This window comes from Muntiacus reevesi, chromosome 17, assembly GCF_963930625.1.
Source record: "Muntiacus reevesi chromosome 17, mMunRee1.1, whole genome shotgun sequence".
NCBI lineage: Eukaryota > Metazoa > Chordata > Mammalia > Artiodactyla > Cervidae > Muntiacus > Muntiacus reevesi.
The window spans coordinates 55324321-55344466 of NC_089265.1; the positions used below are offsets into that span (position 1 = coordinate 55324321).

Genomic DNA, 20146 nt, shown 5'->3' on the forward strand with positions numbered 1-20146 from the left:
CCACAGACTGCAGTGCGCCAGTCTTTACTGTCTTTCACTAGCTCCCAGAGTTTGCTCAAATTCATGTCCAAATCGCCAGGTAGCCCTAACTGTATTCAATATGCAGCTTTGGGGGCCCGTTGACTGAATTCACCCTTCACCCACTATTGACACAGACATATTTGACTCAGACAGGAGAAATCCAAATTTGGGATTAGGGTGGGGGTGGGAAATCTGAGACTCAGAGGTCTGCTTGTTTCTCTCCTCTAAGAATTTTTGCTTTCAGGTAACAAGGATTAACGAAGACGGCAATGGCACCCCACTCCAGTACTCTTGCCTGGAAAATCCCATGGACGGAGGAGCCTGGTAAGCTGTGGTTCATGGGGTCCCTGAGAGTCGGACACGACTGAGCAATTTCATTTTCACGCATTGGAGAAGGAAATGGCAACCCTCTCCAGTGTTCTTGCCTGGAGAATCCCAGGGACGGGGGAGCCTGGTGGGCTGCCGTCTATGGGGGTCGCACAGAGTCAGACACGACCGAAATGACTTAGCAGCAGCAGCAGCAAGGATTAAAGGCACTGCTTTTTGAGTAAGGATTCCCTTAGCCCCTTCTCGAGGCTCATAAGGTAGATGATGTTGGGAGAGGGTATCATGGACAACCAGCACTCAACTGAATCAGAAAGCTGTGAGCCTTCCCACTCAAGTATATGTAGTAGGCAGACAACAGGTAGATACGAAATTTTACTCAACATATGAAAAGGGAAACAGGATAAAAGGTGCTATGAGCAAGTCAATGCCTTGTTGGTGGAAGCAGGGCTTCTCTGGAATCAGAATAGCAGTAACCAGACCAAATTTTGCAGGACTACCACCAACCTCTCCAATGCCAGACATATACTGGAATGGTCAGCTCCAGCAACATTTCCCAAAGATGGGATAGCAGAAAGCCCTCCCCACAGATGGCCCACTGAGGCCCCAGTTCTGGTTCTTTGAAACATGGCAGCTACAGGTCACAAGTCTCCAGATGTCTGAAATTCCTCACGAAGGGTTTCACGGTCAGGGGGACGGATCCAGCCCAAACAGGTTTCTAAGTATAGGGGGAGGGACCTGAAAGCAAAAAGGGTGATGTCTAAGGGAGGACAGGCAGAAGGTCACTCCCTTAATTCACTCCCTTAATTCACCACCACCCCCAATAGGCCTAAGGACTCTAGAAGCCAGCTGCCCCCTTAACCTCACCATGCAGTATTCTCTGGTAGCAACTCAGTTTGGGCCTCTAGCCTCCGCCAGAGAGCAGTGGCCTCATCTCTCCGATCCAGCCGCCTCAGAGTATGAAGCAGGTGATAGGAAGCATCTTGATTACCTGTAGCCCCACCCCAGAGCACAGGGCCTTAGAACTTGACACAGACTTAACATCATTTTATAAAAGGGGAAACTAAGGCCTAGAGCAGGGATGTATCACTGCCAACAAGGCCTGACCCTGGGCACTCCCTGCCCAGGACAGCGGGCTCAGCTGACCCTGCTCCTCCCCAACATGCTCTCAGCACAGGCGTGGTCTCTGTGTCTGAAGACATCAGGAAGCCTAGAGAGCTCCTGGGGGGGCTTCACACAAGCCTGTATGTCTTGCATATGTCTGCACAACTGTTATGTATCCCTACATATATACAGGCACAACCCCACCCACCCCTCCTATCAAGGAACATACTCTTACACTAATCCCCAAGTACCTCCCCCGTGGCCCTCTCTGTCCTTACACGTCTGTGCACAGCTGACGGCCTGCACATGTACGTACCTGGACACATCTGCACACTGAGAAGGAAGTCCTGTAGGGCTTTGGTATCCTGGCCAAGGGCCGCCCATTCCAGTCCACGACTAATCAGGGCAGCTGTCCGAAGCTGTTGTAGTGCCATATCTGATGTACACCCCTGCTCACAGCGGGAAGCAGGCCCTGGGGACCTCTCCAAAAATCAAGACATTTGTTTCCAGCCAGACCGTCCCCAAAACCTCAATGCCGTATCTCTTGTGTTTGGAGTCCCTTTCTCTTAAATATCTTGGTGGACTAGGACACATGGAAAGGAAACCACAACCACCACAGAGGAAAACTAAGTCTAGCTCACCTTGTTCTTCATCCTTAGGTGTGGCCTGGAAGAGCAGCTCCAGACACCTGGAGTGGGACAGAGAGCAGGGATAGAGAAGAGTCAACCTCAGAGACTCCGGGGTGAATAGACTAAAAATAGAGCTCACCAACTCAGGTCCCAATTACAAAACTATCCCCCCACATTTCCCCTAGGGTCCTGGTTGGCTTCCTGGACTCACCGGCTATATTCACTAATTGCCTCCTTTTGGGCCCCCAGTTGCACCCAAGCTTGGCCCTGAAGCAGATGGGTAGCAGAGACCCAGGGTGAGCAGTGTGGTGACTCTTTGGTTCTTCTTCTGGCATCTTCCCAAAGCCGAGGCCTCTTGGGAAGCAGAAATGATGTGCGGTTAAGCAGCTCCTCACATACGGTCAAAGCATCCTGGGCTCGGCCTGCCTGGATCAACGCTGCTGCTGCCTCCAAAAACAACTCAGGCATACAGGGCCCTGGGGGGCAAGGTGGTGGGGAGAACTGGGGTGGGAAGAGAATGCAATGCAGTGTCTTGAGGAGACATGAACCGCTACCTCCAAAACCATCACCAGGCTCTAGTATCATGCAGGGACCATCCACTGCTTGCTGCCCTGGATCTCCCTTGCTCTAGGAACCTTCCCAGTCTGGTCTCCCAGAATGAACAAAAAGAAGAGCAGAGGAAAAATCAGAAAAAAGCACTCCTGCTCTACTCCAAAGGAAACTCCAACTCTCCCACCCCACTACAGAGAAACGTGGCATACCCACCTTTGGCTCTGAGCCATGCAGCAACAGGGCGAGCAGGTCCAGGTAATGTTCTGCAGCGTCCGCTGCCCTGAAGAGTCATAACCCACAAGCCTCACCTTAGGCCATAGCAGGGCCCTCCAAAAGCTCTTAGCTAAGGGCCCTGGGGTGAGGGGAGGGTGAGGTATGGGACTCCAGCATTGGCTCAGTATGGATCTACACTATTTACAGTCTGGATCTGGGAAAAGACTTTACAGAGTTTTCAAGATATAGGAGGTTAGTGACTGGGTAAAGAGTCCCCAGCTCAGGTCCAGCAGCAAGGCAGGAAGCTGACTGTGGGGACCCGTGTCCCACCCCTGACTTATTTATCCTCTCAACTTGCAAGAACAGAAGCAGTCACACCACAGGGGAGGCATCAGAAGCGGGGAGGGGGCGCTCAGGTGAGCAAGATGGACCTCACCTTCCTGTCTGTAGGCATCGGCTTGCTAGCAGGCACTTGGCCTGGCTCTGTGTGCCACAGTGAAGGGGTGAGGCTGGGTCAGGTCGTGGGAGTAACAACTCTACCTCAATGAGAAGCTGACGGGCTTCAGGAATACGAGTGATACTCAAAGCCTAACAAAAAGAAGAAAGTATATCTATAATCTCCGGGAACTATACATCCTTCTACTTAAACCTTGACTAGTCACACCAACACAAGCATCTCAGCATTTCCCGCATCTTCACCTGGCACAGTTCCTTACCTCAACCAGTAGCTCCAGACTCTCAATCTCCGCTGCTATGTTCCCCAGTTGCTGATACAGCCTGGAGGCCTCCAGAAGCGGGGGACCCCAGGTTGATCCCTCTTTCAGGGCTGCAACCAAGTAGAGCAGAGCTCTCTGTGGACTGCCCTGGGGGTGAAGGACACAAAGGACACGAGCCTCAGCTGCCCTCACAGAGCAGAAAGCTGTGGTTTCTCCAGCTCATCCTAGGATGGTCTTTACCATCTTACGAAGACAGGTTCCCAGGGCTGTGTACACCTGGACCAACAGAGACCGTGGGCACAGACCTGAGGCCGCTTCATGCAGGCTGCTCAGTGCCTTGGGCAAACTCCCTGTGATCAGCTCCTGGAGGCCTGTGGGCAAGCAGGCAGTAGGCTTAGAGAGGCCAACAAGGCAAGCGAGCCTGATGGGGAAGAGCACAGAGAAGTCCCACCAAGCTGAAGGGTACAGGACAGGAAAGACGTGAGCCCAGAGGACTTTTTAAGACAGGAAGTGGAGGGCAAGGGACAAGTGAGATTGCTAACTGGCCTTGACGATAGGCAAATGCTGTCAGAAGGACATCCCGCAAGCCTCGGGCGTCCTGCAGGGTCAGCGGAGCATCTGACTCCTCAACGGGGGGTCTCCAGGTTTTCAGAAGAGGCAGCACATCCTCAGAGGCCCTGCTCTGGGGAAGAAGGATGATGAGAGGTTCCAGGCTTGTAACTACCCCTGCTCTATCTCAGTCTGCCCTGACTGGACTTTAAACTCAAGGGTCCTCTTGATTCTTGTTCCCTCATTTCTAAGAGATTAATAGCTGTGGGGAAAGGATACAGGTAGGAAGAAAAATCTGGGGCAGTGATGATCTTGAGTCTTCTCACTCAGGGTAAGTCCACGAGGACACACAGCAGGGATCATGTTTGGGTTACTGATGCAAAGACTGAAGCAAAGAAGTGACTTCAGCAAGGTCACAAGAGCCCTAATTCTACCCAAGATAATCAAGCTCCCAAAAAAATCCCTCCAATGAGGAACAAATCAGAGCAAGGTTACCTAAGAGTCCTGAGAGAACCAGGTCTTCTGAACCCCAATCCAGCAGCCTTTCCAGCACATGATGATGATACTACAGCCAGGAAGGGTGGGAGGAAAGAGACCCTTAGATCCAAATCACTATCTGAATTACCTGGCTAACAGTCAGGGTCTGCAGCAGCAAGGTCAGGTCCCCAAGACGGTTCGTGGTCAGCCAGAGGGCAGCCTGCAGGCCGGCAAGGTGGTGAAGGGCAGGGAGCAGCTCCGGCAGGAGGGAGGAAGCACGGAGGGCGGAGTCCCACAGCCCCCTGAGCCCGTGTTCCGGCCTGGCTTCCGGCTGCCCCTGCGTCTCCAGCACTGTAGAGTAGACACACGCATAGAGCTGAGATGCAGCCTCATCTGGCTTCCCTCTCTGCAGGAGCCCGAAGGTCACAAAGGTGCTCCTGGTCTGAGGGACACATGGAGGGTCAAAGAAGGGCATCTCTGTGGAGGTGACAGATTATGTTGCTCCTCCTATCCCCCCTGCAAGAGCTTAAGCCCAGACTGAGGCCGGCAGGGGCACGGAAGGCGCTCTCGCCCTCACCTCTCTCTAGGCCCTGCTGGATATCCTGTGCCAGCTCCTCAGCGAAACCTTGGGCCAGGCTTGCCCTCAGGGTGATAAAGTTGCAGATGACAGTCAGTTCCAAAGGGAGAACAGAAACAGTCGCGGGGAGCCCTGGAGCAACAAACGCTGATCTCACAGACCACTCTCGGGTGAAAGAGATCACCCCACCCCAACCAAAATGGCCTCAATAAAGAACCCACTCTGGTAGATTACAGAACAGCCAGAATGTTTTCCAAATAGACCACCTTGGAAACCGCTTCTTCAAATGCGTGTGTGTGTGTGTGTGTGTGTGTGTGTGTGTGTGTGTGTGTGTAAGGGAGAGATTCACCTGTACAAAGATGGTGTGTGTGTGTGTGTGTGTGTGTGTGTGTGTGTGTAAGGGAGAGATTCACCTGTACAAAGATGGTGTGTGTGTGTGTGTGTGTGTGTGTGTGTGTGTGTGTGTAAGGGAGAGATTCACCTGTACAAAGATGGTGTGTGTGTGTGTGTGTGTGTGTGTGTGTGTGTGTGTGTGTGTAAGGGAGAGATTCACCTGTACAAAGATGATTCCATTCCAGTCCAGTAGACCACCGCTTCTTCAAATGTGTGTGTGTGTGTGTGTGTGTGTAAGGGAGAGATTCACCTGTACAAAGATGATTCCATTCCAGTCCTGTGTCTTAAACAGGACCCCTTACCCCCTGAGTAATCGCCTCAATTCTAGACATGCAGAAGAGGAACTGGTCTCTGGCTGCGGAGGGCAGGAGTGACCATCCTGGGGAAGGCCCTACTTACCCCGCAGACTACAGAGCAGTCCCTTGAGCCCTTCCAGTGCATCCTGAGCCAACTGCTGTCGCCTCAGAGGCAAACTTGAGTCCTGAGCAACCTGTCAATTGTGGGATGGGGTAACAGTGCTTTTCTTGCAGCTGTGGCAAGAGGTGTCATTCTCCAGCCATTTCTGGTTCTTTAGGGGAGGTCAAGCTCAGCCCCTCCCCACTGGCCAGAGTAAATCCACTGCATACTCCTGTCCTGGTATCTGGGGGCTGCAAAGCAAGGGTCCCAGCAACCGCGTTACCTTGGCCTGTCGAACTAGCTGGTCATTCTTTTCCCTCCACAGGTCCAGGCAGCTGACGTGTGAGGCTGAAGAGCCCGGAGGAGTCTTGTGAGCCATTAGCCAAGGCTGGGCTCAGACTCCTGAAGGGGGCTGCTGAAGGGTAAGCCTGGCCCCTCTGGAGCCCCCACTGAGCAAGGAAGAAAGGGTTCGTGCACTTCTGCTCCCGGCCAAGAATCCTTTGCTGTTCGCGGGGTTCCAGTCAGCACGGCCTACCTTTTCCGGGAGAAACGGACTCTCCTCTGCTCGGCGGGGATTCCACCTCCGCCTTTTCTACCCGCGCTTCTGGTTGGCCCGGTTGGCAAAATGCTCGGCGCCGGTTGGTCGTCTTCAAGGGTTACTTACTCCTCGCGGGAAATTGAAAGAAGGGGCCAGACCAGAGGCCGGAGGCGTGTCTGAGTGGGGAGGTCGTAGGGCTCGCCGTCCCGCTCTTCAGCCATCGAGGCTGCCAAAGCCTTGGGAAGTTGACCTCAAACACCCGGAACCCGCGGTGAAGCCCTTCCCTCCCAGCCAAAGGCCCACCCGGGCCGGGAACCTCCCCCGCCGCGGCAGGCTGGCCCGCCCTATGCATGCTGGGAGTTGTAGTACCAGTGGGAGCCGCCGGGAAAAGTCCAGCCCCAGAAGTCTCTTCAAAAAGAGCGGACCAGGACTTCCTGGTGGTCCAGTGGTTGAGATCCCCAATGCGATCACGGTTCGATCCCTGATGGAGGAGGATCCCACATGCCTCGGGGCAACTAAGCCCCGGAGCCACAACTACTGATTCTGCCAGCTGCAACAAGAGAAGTCACCCAAGGAGAAGCCCACCCACCACAAGGAAGCGTAGCCCTGCTCCTGGCAACTAGAGAAAGTTTAGGTGCAGCACCAAAGACCTAGCACAGCCATGTTAAATAAACAAGAACCGACCGGAGACGGAGACCCTCGGTAATCAGCACATCATCACCAAGAGGCACCAGCATGCTCACCAGTCCCTTCAACCACACGCGGTCCGGCTGGCTGGCAGCGCAGCCCCATGCTTGTGCCCCCTGCGCTGCTCACATGTACCTGCCCGATCCTCAACAAATGGAGGCAACAGAACTGGAGCTCCACATGCAAAGAAAAGACAAACTGCGACCCTTGCCATCTACACAGTCAACTAAAAATGGATAAACTGGACTCGATTAAAATTAAAACCTCTTCTGCCACAAAGACACCATCAAAGATGTAAGTCAAACCATTGTGCTGTACACCTTAAACAGTGATGTCAATTATATCTCAGTAAAACTGGGGGGAAAATTCAGATATGACTTCTCAATAGAAAAGAAATACAAGAAAAGTCAAAAGTCACAAAGTGGGAGAAATTATTTGCAAATCATATACTTCATCTATTCAAGTGGTCTCATCTCTTCCTGTTCTGGGCACCCTCAAACCCCAGTGCTGACCCTTCTCCTCAGAAACCGCTTTCCCATTTTTTGAGTGGACATTTCCATGAGGATTTCATGCCAGCACTTTAACACAGCACAGGGTGGCGCCGGAGACACCTGAGGATCTTCAGATTCATACGGTTTTGGCCCCAAGTCAGGAATAATCAATGGGACAAGGCATGTGAGATGGGCAAGCAGGTCTGCTCCACGGAGGCCTCCACAGGAGAGAGGGCAGAGAGTGTTCTGAAGTGAGCACACACCAAGGATCACAGCACTGCTGGGGCTTCAGACAGTGAGTCTGTGCCCCGTGACACAGCTCTGTTACTGGCCAAAGCAAAAGAATTTAGTAAGATACATCCCATGGCAAAGGGAAATGGCAGGTGGAAAAACAGTGGTGATTTGCAAAGAGTTGGGAGAAGCGAATTCAGACAACTCCAACCACTTCTCAAAGGGTCTTAGATGCAGCCAGGTCTGTGTAAGACAGCTGATTCCATCTGTGCCTGGATAAGGGGACAGAACTTCCTCATATCCCCTATAGGACAGTCGGGGCTTCCCCACACCTCAGACACATATATTTACATTATTATTTTATTCCACTTTGGAGACAGCCCATCAGTTCCTCAGATGTATCCAATGCAGGAGTCAGGAATTAGGCTCCACTATGATCTTGAATTATAAAATAATGAAGTCCCAGATGTCAGTAGGTCCTGGCTGCACGGTGGTAAGAGGTGTGGCTGAGCCTCTCTTGCAGATGATCCAGCACCTGTATAGACCAGGCTAGATTTTTCTCCAGCTTTCTGCTGAGTCAGAACTAACTGCCTGAACCAGGAGCTCACAGCACCATCTACTCGCATCACCAAAGCTATGCCTAGACAAAGTCCCACGCTGCTCACAATAAAGCCCACAGCCTCAAAAATGAACCTGCAAAGAAAGGTAGAGAATCTCAAAGGACACAAACAGTAGATCTAGACTCTTTTCCCCACTGAGGCAAAACCTTGTCCATTCTGGATGTTCACTGTTTGCTCCAAGGTTCACCCTCCCCACAGCAACATTTCTCAAGCAAATCCACTCACTTGGGGGCAAACACCTTCCAGACCAAGAGATGCCTGCGGAGGATGGAGGCTGCCAAGACACAGGCCAGAATCTGAGGGAAGAGAGGAGGGGTCAAGTTATTTGGGAAGGGGAGGAGGAAGTGGGTCAAGTAGAGAGTTTCTGTAGACCCCTGTGAAGAATGGAAGGGGAAGGAAAGCAGTACCTGTCAGTGAAGAACTTTGGGCTAAGAGTTAGGAAACCTAATTCTTTTCTTGGCCCTACTATGACTTGCAGTGTGACCGTGGACAAGCACTATTCATGTGTCTCTTAACACTCCGGCTCGGCCTCTCAGGGTGGAGGGAATGTCAGAGTCACACACTCTGCCTCTGAACGAAAGGAAGATTAATTATCACAGCTTGGGAAAGAATCCTGACCATCACCTCAGCTTTTCCAGTCTGTCCAATGGAGTAATCCCCAAATGCAACTATGAAGTCCAGATATAGCCTGTAGAGAGGAAACAACCCAAGACTAGGATGGAGACCTAGGTTTAAGTCTCAGTATTGCCATTTGAGGTCACTGGCCTTTGGGCAATCACTTCACTTATCTAAGCCTCAGTCAAGGCTCTCTCCTAGGGTTTTGGCAAAGTGTGAAAGAAGGCGATGTCCACGCATGTGAAAAGATCACTCACTCCATGATCTGTCCCTGGCACCCACCTGAATACCAAGGACAAAGAGGTACTTGAGGCCCAGCTGCAGCAGTGCCGCACTGAAGTGGTGAGGTGCATCCCGGAGCCGCATCTCCATCAGTGGTTCCTGCTCCTCCTCAGGCCTGACTCTGGCCTCAGCTTCATTTCCTGGGGGCTGCCGCCTCTTCCGGGATCCTTGATTCTCACACAGAAAGGGCCAGAGCAAGAGCAACGGGCAACCTACTGCCTCAGAGAAAGGCAGGGCTAGAATCAACGGAAGACCCATGGACCAAGTGACCCTGTCCCCCACATACTCTAGCTGGCTCAGCCTCCAATCAGCACAGGCCAAGGGGTGCCAAAGATCTAACAAAATGATCTTTCCCTACTCAAATGCAGGGGCTTCCTTTCCTTCCACAAAGTCACAGTGGAAGCAAGGGAGGAATGAGGAGGTACCTGCAAAGAGAATATGGGAGGCAAAGGTGTTGGCTCCCACCAGGAAAGCAGACAGCCAGGTAAAGTCACGACTCTCTGAGACTCCCACGAAGGCTGCATGCCATTGGATAGCTGAAAAGACCGGCTGGTGGCCGGTGGTATAGAAGGTCTGTGCGGCCATGAGGGCCCACGCAAAGACTGCATGCCACGGCACTGTGAAAGGACCTGGGGGAGCAGATGTGCCTCTTTACAGTCGCGTCCCACTCCCTACCCCGCAGCCCACTGCCCCGAGACCACACACAACGACCCCCTCAGCGTAAGTCTCCTACACACACGCATCCCCAACACCCCAACCTTCTAATAATCAACACTCTGTTATTCGAATTCCCTCCCTGGCACAAAACCCCACTGCTCTAATCTGTGGGCAACCTCTTTCTCTCATATACACACAGTTCACTATCTCTCATCACTGGAAAATCAGGAAATGCACTCATGAGGATGCAGCATTTCCATAAAAACTGAGTGTTAGAGTACTGTGTGTCTATCTCCTCCATGAATTCTGCTGGCCCTGAAAGTCAATTGGGAGGGTTCAGTTAGCTTGGCCACAGCAGATAAGAGAGAGGCCATCAGGAAGACCCTTTTGACTGGGTGGTATGAGACCCTGTATCAAGGTGAAGATCCTGAGGAGCAACACCTCCCTAAAGATAAGAGGGGCCGAACTTACATCCCTACTGTCCGTGGATGAATCAGGGCTGAGACATGTATTTACCAGCGGTGGTGATGGGTATCCCGGCAGCAAGCAGATGCAGGAGAAGGAAGCTCTGCAGAAACAGAAGCAGGAACACAAGGCTAATGCGCTCTGCATGCAATAGCAGAAGTGGGAAGGCCAAGAGAGTGAGGGCGGTGACCACAGCAGCTGAGTAGACGCTCCCCAACTGATAGGCGGCCACCGTCAGCAGACCCTGAGATTTGGTCCTCTCTAGCCGGCCCCGGAACTCCTCTTGCATGTGTCGGTAGATTTGAGGGACCACGTAATCCAGGTCAGCCTGAGAAGTGGGGGGGCCTGAGAAGGGAGTGAGGACAGTCCTGGCCCTTGGAGCACCTGCTGTGGCCTTCACCAGCACTGTCACAGGCCTCCAGAGCAGCAGCAGGAGCCCTGAAGTGGCCAACCCTGCCACAGCCCGAGGCAACATAACTGACGCCCCAGAGACCAGGGCCCGGAGACGTGGGGGTGCTTCATCTGCCCCTGCTGCCAATGCCCAGTAGGTAGCAGTGCCCAGCCCCATTAGGGGCAGCCCCCAGCGCACAAAGAGCATGGGGGGCTCAGGGCTCTTGAGATTACCATAGCAGCGAAGCCACAGCCGCACAGAGGCTAACAGGGCCACCAGCGCCCCGACACAAGCTCCATACCACAAATTCTTGGCTCGACCGCCCACTGTGGATCGCAAGGGACTCAGCAAGGGAGAGGAGCTGCAAATAGGTGTCTCTTCGTGGCAGCGATAAAAAAGTCCTGCTAGCCTTATACATAAAAGCAACCCAACTCCAAGTCCCACGGCATGCATGGCACTGTATTGCGGGGGGCCTGCTGGAGTCAAAAAGCCAAGGCGAGGTATCGAGAGTAGCTTAGGTGGCAGCAGCTTGCCCTCCCAGTGAAGTCGGGCAACCAGGAGCAAGATGAGTGAGATCAAAAGGAAGGGGGCAACCCTGGCCTCGGTTACAACATAGCTATCGGAGAAGAAACCAGCAAAGCGAAAGAACAGGAGCAACAGGACTGGCCCGGGCATGGGAAGGAGAGATGCCAGGGACCTTTTCGATCCCCAGCTCGCCCAAGCTTTCCACAGAAAAGGCAGGAGTGAGCCCACTGCAGCCATGGCCCCAACAACCACGAAATCCAGCTTCAGCCCAGTAGATGCCAGGAGTCCAGCACACACCATGGCCCCACTCAGACCCGAGGCCATGGGTTTTAGGAGAGGGCCGAAATAGAAGGCTGGGGACGCTGCCCACTGGGATACCAGTAGGCAGAGAAAGCAGGTAGCAGCCAAAAGAGCAGCGCCCCCTGCCATGCGGACCAGAGAAAAACGAGCCCAAGACTCAGTGCACATGGCCCGAACCCCCCGCAGGAACTGCTGCAGCTCAGCAACCACGGTCCGGAGCGCTGCCTCGGCCCCCTGGGGGCTCTGCAGATGTCGCTGGTAGTCAGCAGAAGCCTTGGAGAAGAGCTTCTGCAGCTGATGCAGCTTCTGTAGCTGAAGGTCCTGAGCAGTGGCTGAGTAGGTGTGAAGAAATCGGGACACCTGCAAAAAAGATCAGGGGCCAAGGGGAGGAGCTCAGAGACATAAACTGGGACACGGGCAAAGATAGGTACTACCAAAGAGGGTACCTGGAAATCAGGAACCCAAAATCTCTCTAGGGCAGAGGGAGAGGGAGGACATGGCTGTGGAATGTGTGATTAGACTGAACAAGGGATAACCAAGTGGGTCATTATGCTTCTCCCATGCCCAACCTAACTCTGTCACCTGGAAGCCCAGCCCATTACTTACCTGCTGGGCATTGAGATGCAGAGCTGAGGCTTGGGCCAGAGCAGAGGAGCGAGGCTGGGAGTCTTCAATCTCTGAGAACACCTCAGCTATCACCTCCCCGATGTTTCCAAATGGGATGGGCAGGCCCAGCAGCAGGGCCAGTGTAGGCACAAGACTGATCTGAGGAATTATCTCTGGCTTCTAGAGAACAAGGACAGGGGTCAACAGGTTCACAAAGAGGTGAGGTCTAGGGACTTCCTGGTCCAGTGGTTAAGACTCTATGATTCTACCGCAGGGAGAATAGGTTCGATCCTTGGTTGGTGAACTAAGATCCCTCATGCCATGTAGAGAAGCCAAAAAAAAAAAGAGGTAAGGTCAGTGTTTGGGGTGGAAGACATAGGGGACTTGGGCAGGAAACAAGAGTGGAGGATGCCCAGGGTCATGAATTTGGGGGATTAAAATGGAGAGATCCACAAGGATGCTATGATCATGATGTAAGTTGAACAGCAGGAAACCACACAAAGCACAGCTTAGGACTTACCTCTGCAGGAGCGCTGGGGAAGAGAGCTCTGGGACTATATAGGAAAAGTGCAACTGAGGTTTCCAGCTCACTCTCTCCTCCATGGTTCCCACTGACGGTCATCCCATGGTCCCCAGTCACAACCAGCAGTGTGTCATTCTTCAGACGCTTCACAAGTCCCCTGGGGGGATCAAGAAGTGTGTCAGGAGGTTAGGGAGAGATAAGTATTTTTTTCAGGGACCCATTTACCCCCAGCCATAACTTCCATTAGCGGGGCCTAGACATCTGGCAGAAAGACACCTCTTCAGTCACAACCCTACTGCCCAAAACCACACACTGAGTTACTCAAAATGGATGAGACCCCCTAGTGTCAAAGAAAGGCCTAAAGACAGAATTCAACCAAGAAAGGGACCCCAAATATGGATTTTTTTCTTTTGCGACCACATATCATCTCAGACACAAACCCACTCCCCCAGCCAAAATCCCACACTCACTGGATCATTTTATCCATTTGGGTAAGTTTCTTAGCCATTTCAGGATGGTAAGGGTCATGCTTGTGGCCACAGTGATCCACACCCAGGAAATGAGTAATCAGCACGTCCCATTTGTCACTGTCCACTGTGAAGGAGAGAACCTAAGTACGTGGGATTAAGGCTCACTCCTCAACCCCAGCCAGGCTCTGATGTTCTTATGTCCAGGGACAGAGGCCCAAGCCACTGCACCCGTGGTAGGTTCAGAATTTGTAACTGACACAGCCCTCCCCACCACCCAGTCTTGGTCAGGCCTGCCTTGGACCCCGTGCTCACTGGTTGGGTAGAGGTGTTTCATGATGCCATTGTCCACTGTCTCTAGGTCTCTGACATTGAAGGATGGGAAGAATAAAGCTTGGGAGAAAACTCCAGGGAAAAGATCATTCCAGGTTTCATCTCCCATGAAGACCACACGTCTTCCTGCAGGGACATAGGAGTCAGGGGAGGAGGAAGAGGAGAGGCCTTTTAAAGATCTATCGGAATTCCCAACCGCGCACTCTAAGGCACAGCAACTCATTCAACAACACTTTATCCTTCGAGACCTACCATTTTCTACCAGGAAGCTTTTCCTGACAACAATACTCCACCCAGATCTCTTACTACTTGCTCCTATTAAAGGCTCTGCTAGTTCTCAGACCCTGGCTCTATCTTGGCTGCTCTGTTTTTCCTGGGTGCATCTTGCTTTTTCCCAGTCAATGAGTGGACAGGGCCTGGATCCTCTGCTTTCTCCTCCACACTTTGTGAGGATACCAGACCCACAACTCTTCATCTCTCCCATGCCCCTTGAGCAAGAGCTCCCCAAAAGTAAAACCAATACCCCGTGCAGATTAGCAACTCCAGGACACAGCCTGCACCTGTACTCCCTGCATGCAGGGCTGTGGTCTCTTTCTCCTTCCTGTACTAGCTAGTCACACATGCAGCTGGGCACCCAAAGTTCTGATTCTCTGACTTTGAAAGAAATTTGCCAAGGTACTCCTGGCCTCCAAGGAGGACTAACCTGTACTGGAAAGCTGCTTAATGAGATTATCTTCCACTATGGCGCTGCTGGCAAAATTACTGCCAGCATCAATAAAGGTAGGCAGTGAACCGGTGGTTAAGGCCTTGAGGCGCTGCATGGTGGTGGTCGGGGGGTCAGCCTTGGCTTGGTAGAGCCTGGCATGGTGGGGCTGAGTTTCCAGGAGCCTCTGCAAGAAGCCCATTTTACCCAGGAAAGGCAGGGAGACAGGAGGCTCCCCAGACACAGGTGAGCGCTGGGGCTGGGCAAAGTCAAATCGCAGAGCATCTATCACCACCAACACGAGCCGAGAGAATCGGGAAGCCATCCAGCAGGCTCCGGGTTCCCCTCGGCCCCCCCATGGCAGGGCTCCAGGACCTGGGGGCTCTTGACAGCTGCTATGGTTGGTGAGCTCCCAACGGGTGAGCAGGAAGCCACTGGTGAAGAGAGCAATGCCGGCGTAGAAGAGGAAGCTCACCCAGGCCAGGAAAAGCAGCACTGAGATCTTCTGCATCCTGGTAGTGGCAGGAGAGGGAATTCATAACTGTGAGGCAAAGAACCAGTAGATATTCTAGTCTCTCAGTACAAAGCCCTGTTAGAATCACTTCCTCTTGGAAGCTCTTCTGAAGATAAACAGTTCCATAGCCAACCCAATGCAGTGGTCCTCTCCATCAGTTATATGAGAGTTTCTGAAAGTGAGGTGTGCAGACTACCAGCATCAACCTGGAGTGGCTGTTTTTAAAATGCTGACTTTCAGACTTCCTTGACGGTCCAGCGCTCAAGAATCCACGTGCCAACACTGGGGACACGGGTGGGATCCCTGGTCGGGAGAAATTCCACATGCCCGTGCACCACAACTCCTGAGCCCGAACTCTAGAGCCCAGTGCTCCATAACAAGAGAAGCCACCACAATGAGACCAGGCACTGCAAGGAAGAGCAGCCCCCACTCACTCCAAGGAGAGAAAGCCCACGCAAAGCCAGGAAGACACAGGGCAGCCAAAAGTAAAAATAAATTAAAAACGTCACCCGAGATCCCCGGAATCAGGATCTGTGAGGGTGGAGCATAAGAATTTGTATATGTACGTCAGGAGATCCTAATGATGGAAAACACAATCCAGGGGAAACTTATTCCAAGTGGTAGACTGCTTTCCGACAGCCCGCTTGTCCTCTCCGCTCGCCAATTTCAACACCCCTGGGGTGGCCAAGGCTCGCAGCCACAGGGGAATCCTGGCCAGGCTGACGGCGCCGCCTGGCGGGGGCTTAGGAGTCGAACTCCGCTTCCGGACACCCAGGGTAACCAGACCAGAAGCGCGAGCTCGCGGGCTCAGCAGGGCAGAGGCGCGAGGTCTTGAGGCGGTTGGGCCTCGCTGGGACCCAGACGACCAGATGGCTTTGCCTCCTCCGATGGCTGTCCGGCCTCCGGCTGGACAGCGTGACCGGGCACTGGGCCCGCCAGACTGAGAGCTCTGTGAGTGGGGTAGGAGGGCCCCTAATTTCTGGGAAAAGCAAGAGTAAGAGGGTTTGGGGAGCCCCTGCCTCACCTTGAATGGCGCCCGGAAGTGCAGCGACGGCGCCTGCGGCCCGGCACCACAGAGGTGCGTGCGACGGATAGAGCGACCCACAGGGATCTTCGTCGCCGTCTGCTGGCGCCTCCGAGGAAGTTCGGCAAGGAAGGCAGGGCTGGCCTGAGGAGTTTAATGGGAGAGTGTAGTAATTTAGAATCCGGGGCAAGGCATTAAGCTAGAAGAGTTGAGGGAACCACTCTCCATTCTTGGTTAAGACTAAGATCTAGGTTTCTGAAGCCAAACTTAGCTTGAATCCTAGCTCTGCCACTCACTGTCATTACTGGACATTACCTCGTCGGTAAAATAGGGATACTATTTATTTCCCCTTTTTTGCCAAGCTGACTCCAAATGATAGCTTTTATTATTCATCCTTCCCAAGTTTTTCACTGAATCTTACAACTCAGTAATAAAAAGACAATCAATTCAAAAATGAGCAAAGGATCTGAATAGACATTTCTTCAAAGAAGATACATGAATGACCAATTAACACATTAGAAGATGCTCAGTATTATTAGCCACCAGCAAAATGTTGGAGATATCACTTCAGACCCAGGAGGCTAGCTATAACAAGTATTGGTATGGGTGTGAAGAAAGTTCAGTTCAGTCGCTCAGTCGTGTCCAATTCTTTGCGACCCCATGAACCGCAGCACGCCAGGCCTCCCTGTCCATCACCAACTCCCGGAGTTTACCCAAACTCATGTCCATTGAGTCAGTGATGCCATCTAACCATCTCATCCTCTGTTGTCCCCTTCTCCTCCTGCCTACAATCTTTGCCAGCATCAGGGTCTTTTCAAATGAGTCAGCTCTTTGCATCAGGTGGCCAAAATATTGGGGTTTCAGCTTCAACAACAGTTCTTCCAATGAACACCCAGGACTGATTTCCTTTAGGATGGACTGGTTGGATCTCCTTGCAGTCCAAGGGACTCGCAAGAGTCTTCAACACCACAGTTGAAAAGCATCAATTCTTCGGCTCTCAGCTTTCTTTATAGTCCAACTCTCACATCCATACATGACTACTGAAAAAACCACAGCCTTGGCTAGACGGATATTTGTTGACAAAGTAATGTCTCTGCTTTTTAATATGCTGTCTAGGTTGGTCATAACTTTCCTTCCAAGGAGTAAGCGTCTTTACATTTCATGCCTGCAATCACCATCCGCAGTGATTTTGGAGCCCAAAAAAGTAAAGTCAGCCTCTGTGCCCACTGTTTCCCCACCTATTTGCCATGAAGTGATGGGACCAGATGCCATGATCTTAGTTTTCTGAATGCTGAATGTTAAGCTTTAAGCCAACTTTTTCACTCTCCTCTTTCACTTTCATCAAGAGGCTCTTTAGTTCTTCTTCACTTTCTGCCATATGGGTGGTGTCATATGCATATCTGAGGTTATTGATATTTCTCCGGACAATCTTGATTCCAGTTTGTGCTTCCTCCAGCCCAGCGTTTCTCATGATGTACTCTGCATATAAGTTAAATAAGCAGGGTGACAATATACAGCCTTGACTACTCCTTTTCCTGTTTGGAACCAGTCTGTTGTTCTATGTCCGGTTTTAACTGTTGCTTCCTGACCTGCATACAGATTTCTCAAGAGGCAGGTCAGGTGGTCTGGTATTCCCATCTCTTAAAGAATTTTCCACAGTTTATTGTAATCCACACAGTCAAAGGCTTTGACATAGTCAATAAAGCAAAAATAGCTGTATTTCTGGAACTCTCTTGCTTTTTTGATGATCCAGCAGATGTTGGCAATTTGATCTCTGGTTCCTCTGCCTTTTCTAAACCCAGCTTGAACATCTGGAAGTTCACGGTTCACATATTGCTGAAGCCTAGCATGTGAAATGAGTGCAGTTGTGCAGTAGTTTGAGCATTCTTTGGCACTGCCTTTCTTTGGGATTGGAATGAAAACTCACCTTGTCCAGTCCTGTGGCCACTGCTGAGTTTTCCAACTTTGCTGACATATTGAGTGCAACACTTTCACAGATCATCTTTTAGGATTTGAAATAATTTAACTGGAATTCCATCACCTCACTAGCTTTGTTTGTAGTGATACTTCCTAAGGCCCACTTGACTTCCCATTCCAAGATGTCTGGCTCTAGGTGAGTGATCATACCATTGTGATTATCTGGGTCATGAAGATCTTTTTCTGTACAGTTCTTCTGTGTATTCTTGCCACCTCTTCTTAATATCTTCTGCTTCTGTAAGGTCCATACCATTTCTGTCCTTTATTGAGCCCATCTTTGCATGAAATGTTCCCTTGGTATCTCTAATTTTCTTGAAGAGATCTCTAGTCTTTCCTATTCTATTGTTTTCCCCTATTTCTTTGTATTGATCGCTGAGGAAGGCTTTCTTATCTCTCCTTACTATTCTTTGGAACTCTGCATTCAAATGGGAATATATTTCCTTTTCTCCTTTACTTTTCACTTCTTTTCTTTTCACAGCTATTTGTAAGGCCTCAGACAGTCATTTTGCTTTTTTTGCATTTCTTTTTCTTGGGAATGGTCTTGATCCCTGTCTCCTATACAATGTCACGAACCTCTGTCCATAGTTCATCAGGCACTCTATCAGATCTAGTCCCTTAAATCTATTTCTCACTTCCACTGTATAATCATAAGAGGTTTGATTTAGGTCATACCTGAATGGTCCAACTGCTGTTGGAAATGTAAAATGATACATCAGCTTTTGAAAAATTTGGCAGTTCTTCAAAAGGTTAAACAGAGTTACCATATAACCCAGCAATTCCACTGGTAGGTATATACCCAAGGGAAATGAAAAACATATGGCCACGCAAAAACTTGCACATGAAGGTTCCCAGTAGCCTTATCATAATACCCAAAGAGTAAAAACAACCCAAATGGCCTTCACTGATGAATGGATGAACAAAATATGCTATATCTATACAGTAAAAAAAAGAGATAAAGTACTACAAGTGGCTACATGCTGCTACATGAATGAACCTTAAAAACATGCTAAGTAAAAAAAAAAAAAAACATGCTAAGTAGAAAAAGCCGATCACAAAATAGCACATATTATTTCATTTATAAGAATACATAAAGCTATAGACACAGAAATAAAATTAGTGGTTGTCTAGGGCTAAGGGGAGAGAGGAATGACTACTAATGGGTACTGGGGTTTTGTGGCAGGGTGGGAATGGGAGAGCAGTGATGAAAATGTTCTGGATTATGACAGTTGCACACTGTGTGAATATATTACAGATTATTGCATTTACACTTGACGCAGGTGCATTGCAGTGTATGTGAATCATCTCAGAAAAACTACCGTTTAAAACAAAGCAGAAAACCTCTCCAGTCGTTTCTCATCTGAGTTGAGCCCAGATTATTTCAGTGGCCCTACCAGTCTACATACCATCTCCCCACCTACTTATACGATTCATCTAGCTGCCCTTTATTTCCCAAACTCTGTTCCATCCACCATAGCTCCTTACCTCTCCCCAGTAAGGCAGCCGTTCTCTGCCTTAGGTGTGTCTGCAATCTCCTATTAGCTTTACTCCCAGATGGCCAAGTGTATCTTCCCCTCATCTCCATATCTAAGCTTAAATGCACCATCAGCGAGGGTTCCTGCAACACTCTACTTAATGTTACAGCCCCATCAAGTTCCCCATCTCCCTTCCTTTAATTTCCTCTGTAGCACAACTCATTAGCATCTTTATTAACGATGTGTCCCTTCCAAATAGGATGTAAGTTCATTGAGAGTAGGAAATTTTATTACTGTATCCTCTGTTCCTGGCATATACTTGGAATTCAATAAGTAGTTATTAAATGGATAAATTCTAATTCAGAAATATGTTGAAATATCCCTCTGCCTTCATCCCCAAAGCCCCTTATCTCTGTTCACCCCCTAGGACCACTGAGGCAGCCTCTTACTGTCCTTCCAGCCTCCCAGCTCTCTTTCAGATCCCCTGACCACATAGCAGCAGGACAGCTCTATCTAAAACACTGATTACCTTAATCTTACAATTCTTCATGGGAAGGGGAAAAAACCCTTCATGCTCCCGCATCAGCCTCCCCTCGATAAAAGTCCAAACTTTCAGGACCCTATCTCCCTGAGATTTGGCCTTTGCCACATAGTCACATCCCCTAACACCCCACCCTTCAGCCACAACAAACAACTCTGAATGTTCCAACTTCTCTGGAGCCATGGGTCTTTGCATGTCTTAGTCCCAAACCATCATCTGATGAATGCACTGAT

At 50.7% G+C, this 20146-nt stretch overlaps 2 protein-coding genes across 7 annotated transcripts; both read right to left on the bottom strand.

Moving 5' to 3' along the window:
- Positions 1–707: 707 nt before the first annotated feature.
- Positions 708–8096, bottom strand: FANCG (FA complementation group G). 4 transcript variants are annotated; one of them, XM_065908095.1, is made up of 14 exons: positions 6235–8096; positions 5955–6045; positions 5163–5294; positions 4734–4936; positions 4106–4241; positions 3800–3930; positions 3560–3706; positions 3280–3431; positions 2844–2910; positions 2290–2579; positions 2091–2137; positions 1766–1921; positions 1213–1336; positions 708–1083 (listed from the first exon to the last, which is right to left on the bottom strand). In XM_065908095.1, the coding sequence occupies exons 1-14, from the start codon at positions 6328–6330 to the stop codon at positions 987–989; spliced, it is 1869 nt and encodes a 622-aa protein (XP_065764167.1). In that variant the 5' UTR covers positions 6331–8096; the 3' UTR covers positions 708–986. The 4 variants fall into 4 exon arrangements, 2 of the variants coding, with proteins under 2 accessions (XP_065764167.1, XP_065764168.1); XR_010659512.1 differs by lacking the exon at positions 708–1083 and having other exon boundaries at positions 1766–1898; XR_010659511.1 differs by lacking the exon at positions 708–1083 and having other exon boundaries at positions 1766–1929.
- A 148-nt stretch (positions 8097–8244) lies between these two features.
- On the bottom strand, positions 8245–15954 carry PIGO (phosphatidylinositol glycan anchor biosynthesis class O). 3 transcript variants are annotated; one of them, XM_065908091.1, is made up of 11 exons: positions 15924–15953; positions 14386–14897; positions 13665–13808; positions 13353–13476; positions 12880–13039; positions 12360–12539; positions 10589–12113; positions 9841–10044; positions 9416–9630; positions 8744–8814; positions 8245–8591 (listed from the first exon to the last, which is right to left on the bottom strand). In XM_065908091.1, exons 2-11 carry the CDS (start codon positions 14894–14896, stop codon positions 8330–8332), a joined length of 3396 nt encoding a protein of 1131 aa, XP_065764163.1. In that variant the 5' UTR covers position 14897; positions 15924–15953; the 3' UTR covers positions 8245–8329. The 3 variants fall into 3 exon arrangements, with proteins under 3 accessions (XP_065764163.1, XP_065764165.1, XP_065764164.1); XM_065908093.1 differs by having other exon boundaries at positions 14861–15954; XM_065908092.1 differs by having other exon boundaries at positions 14761–15954.
- Positions 15955–20146: the final 4192 nt, after the last annotated feature.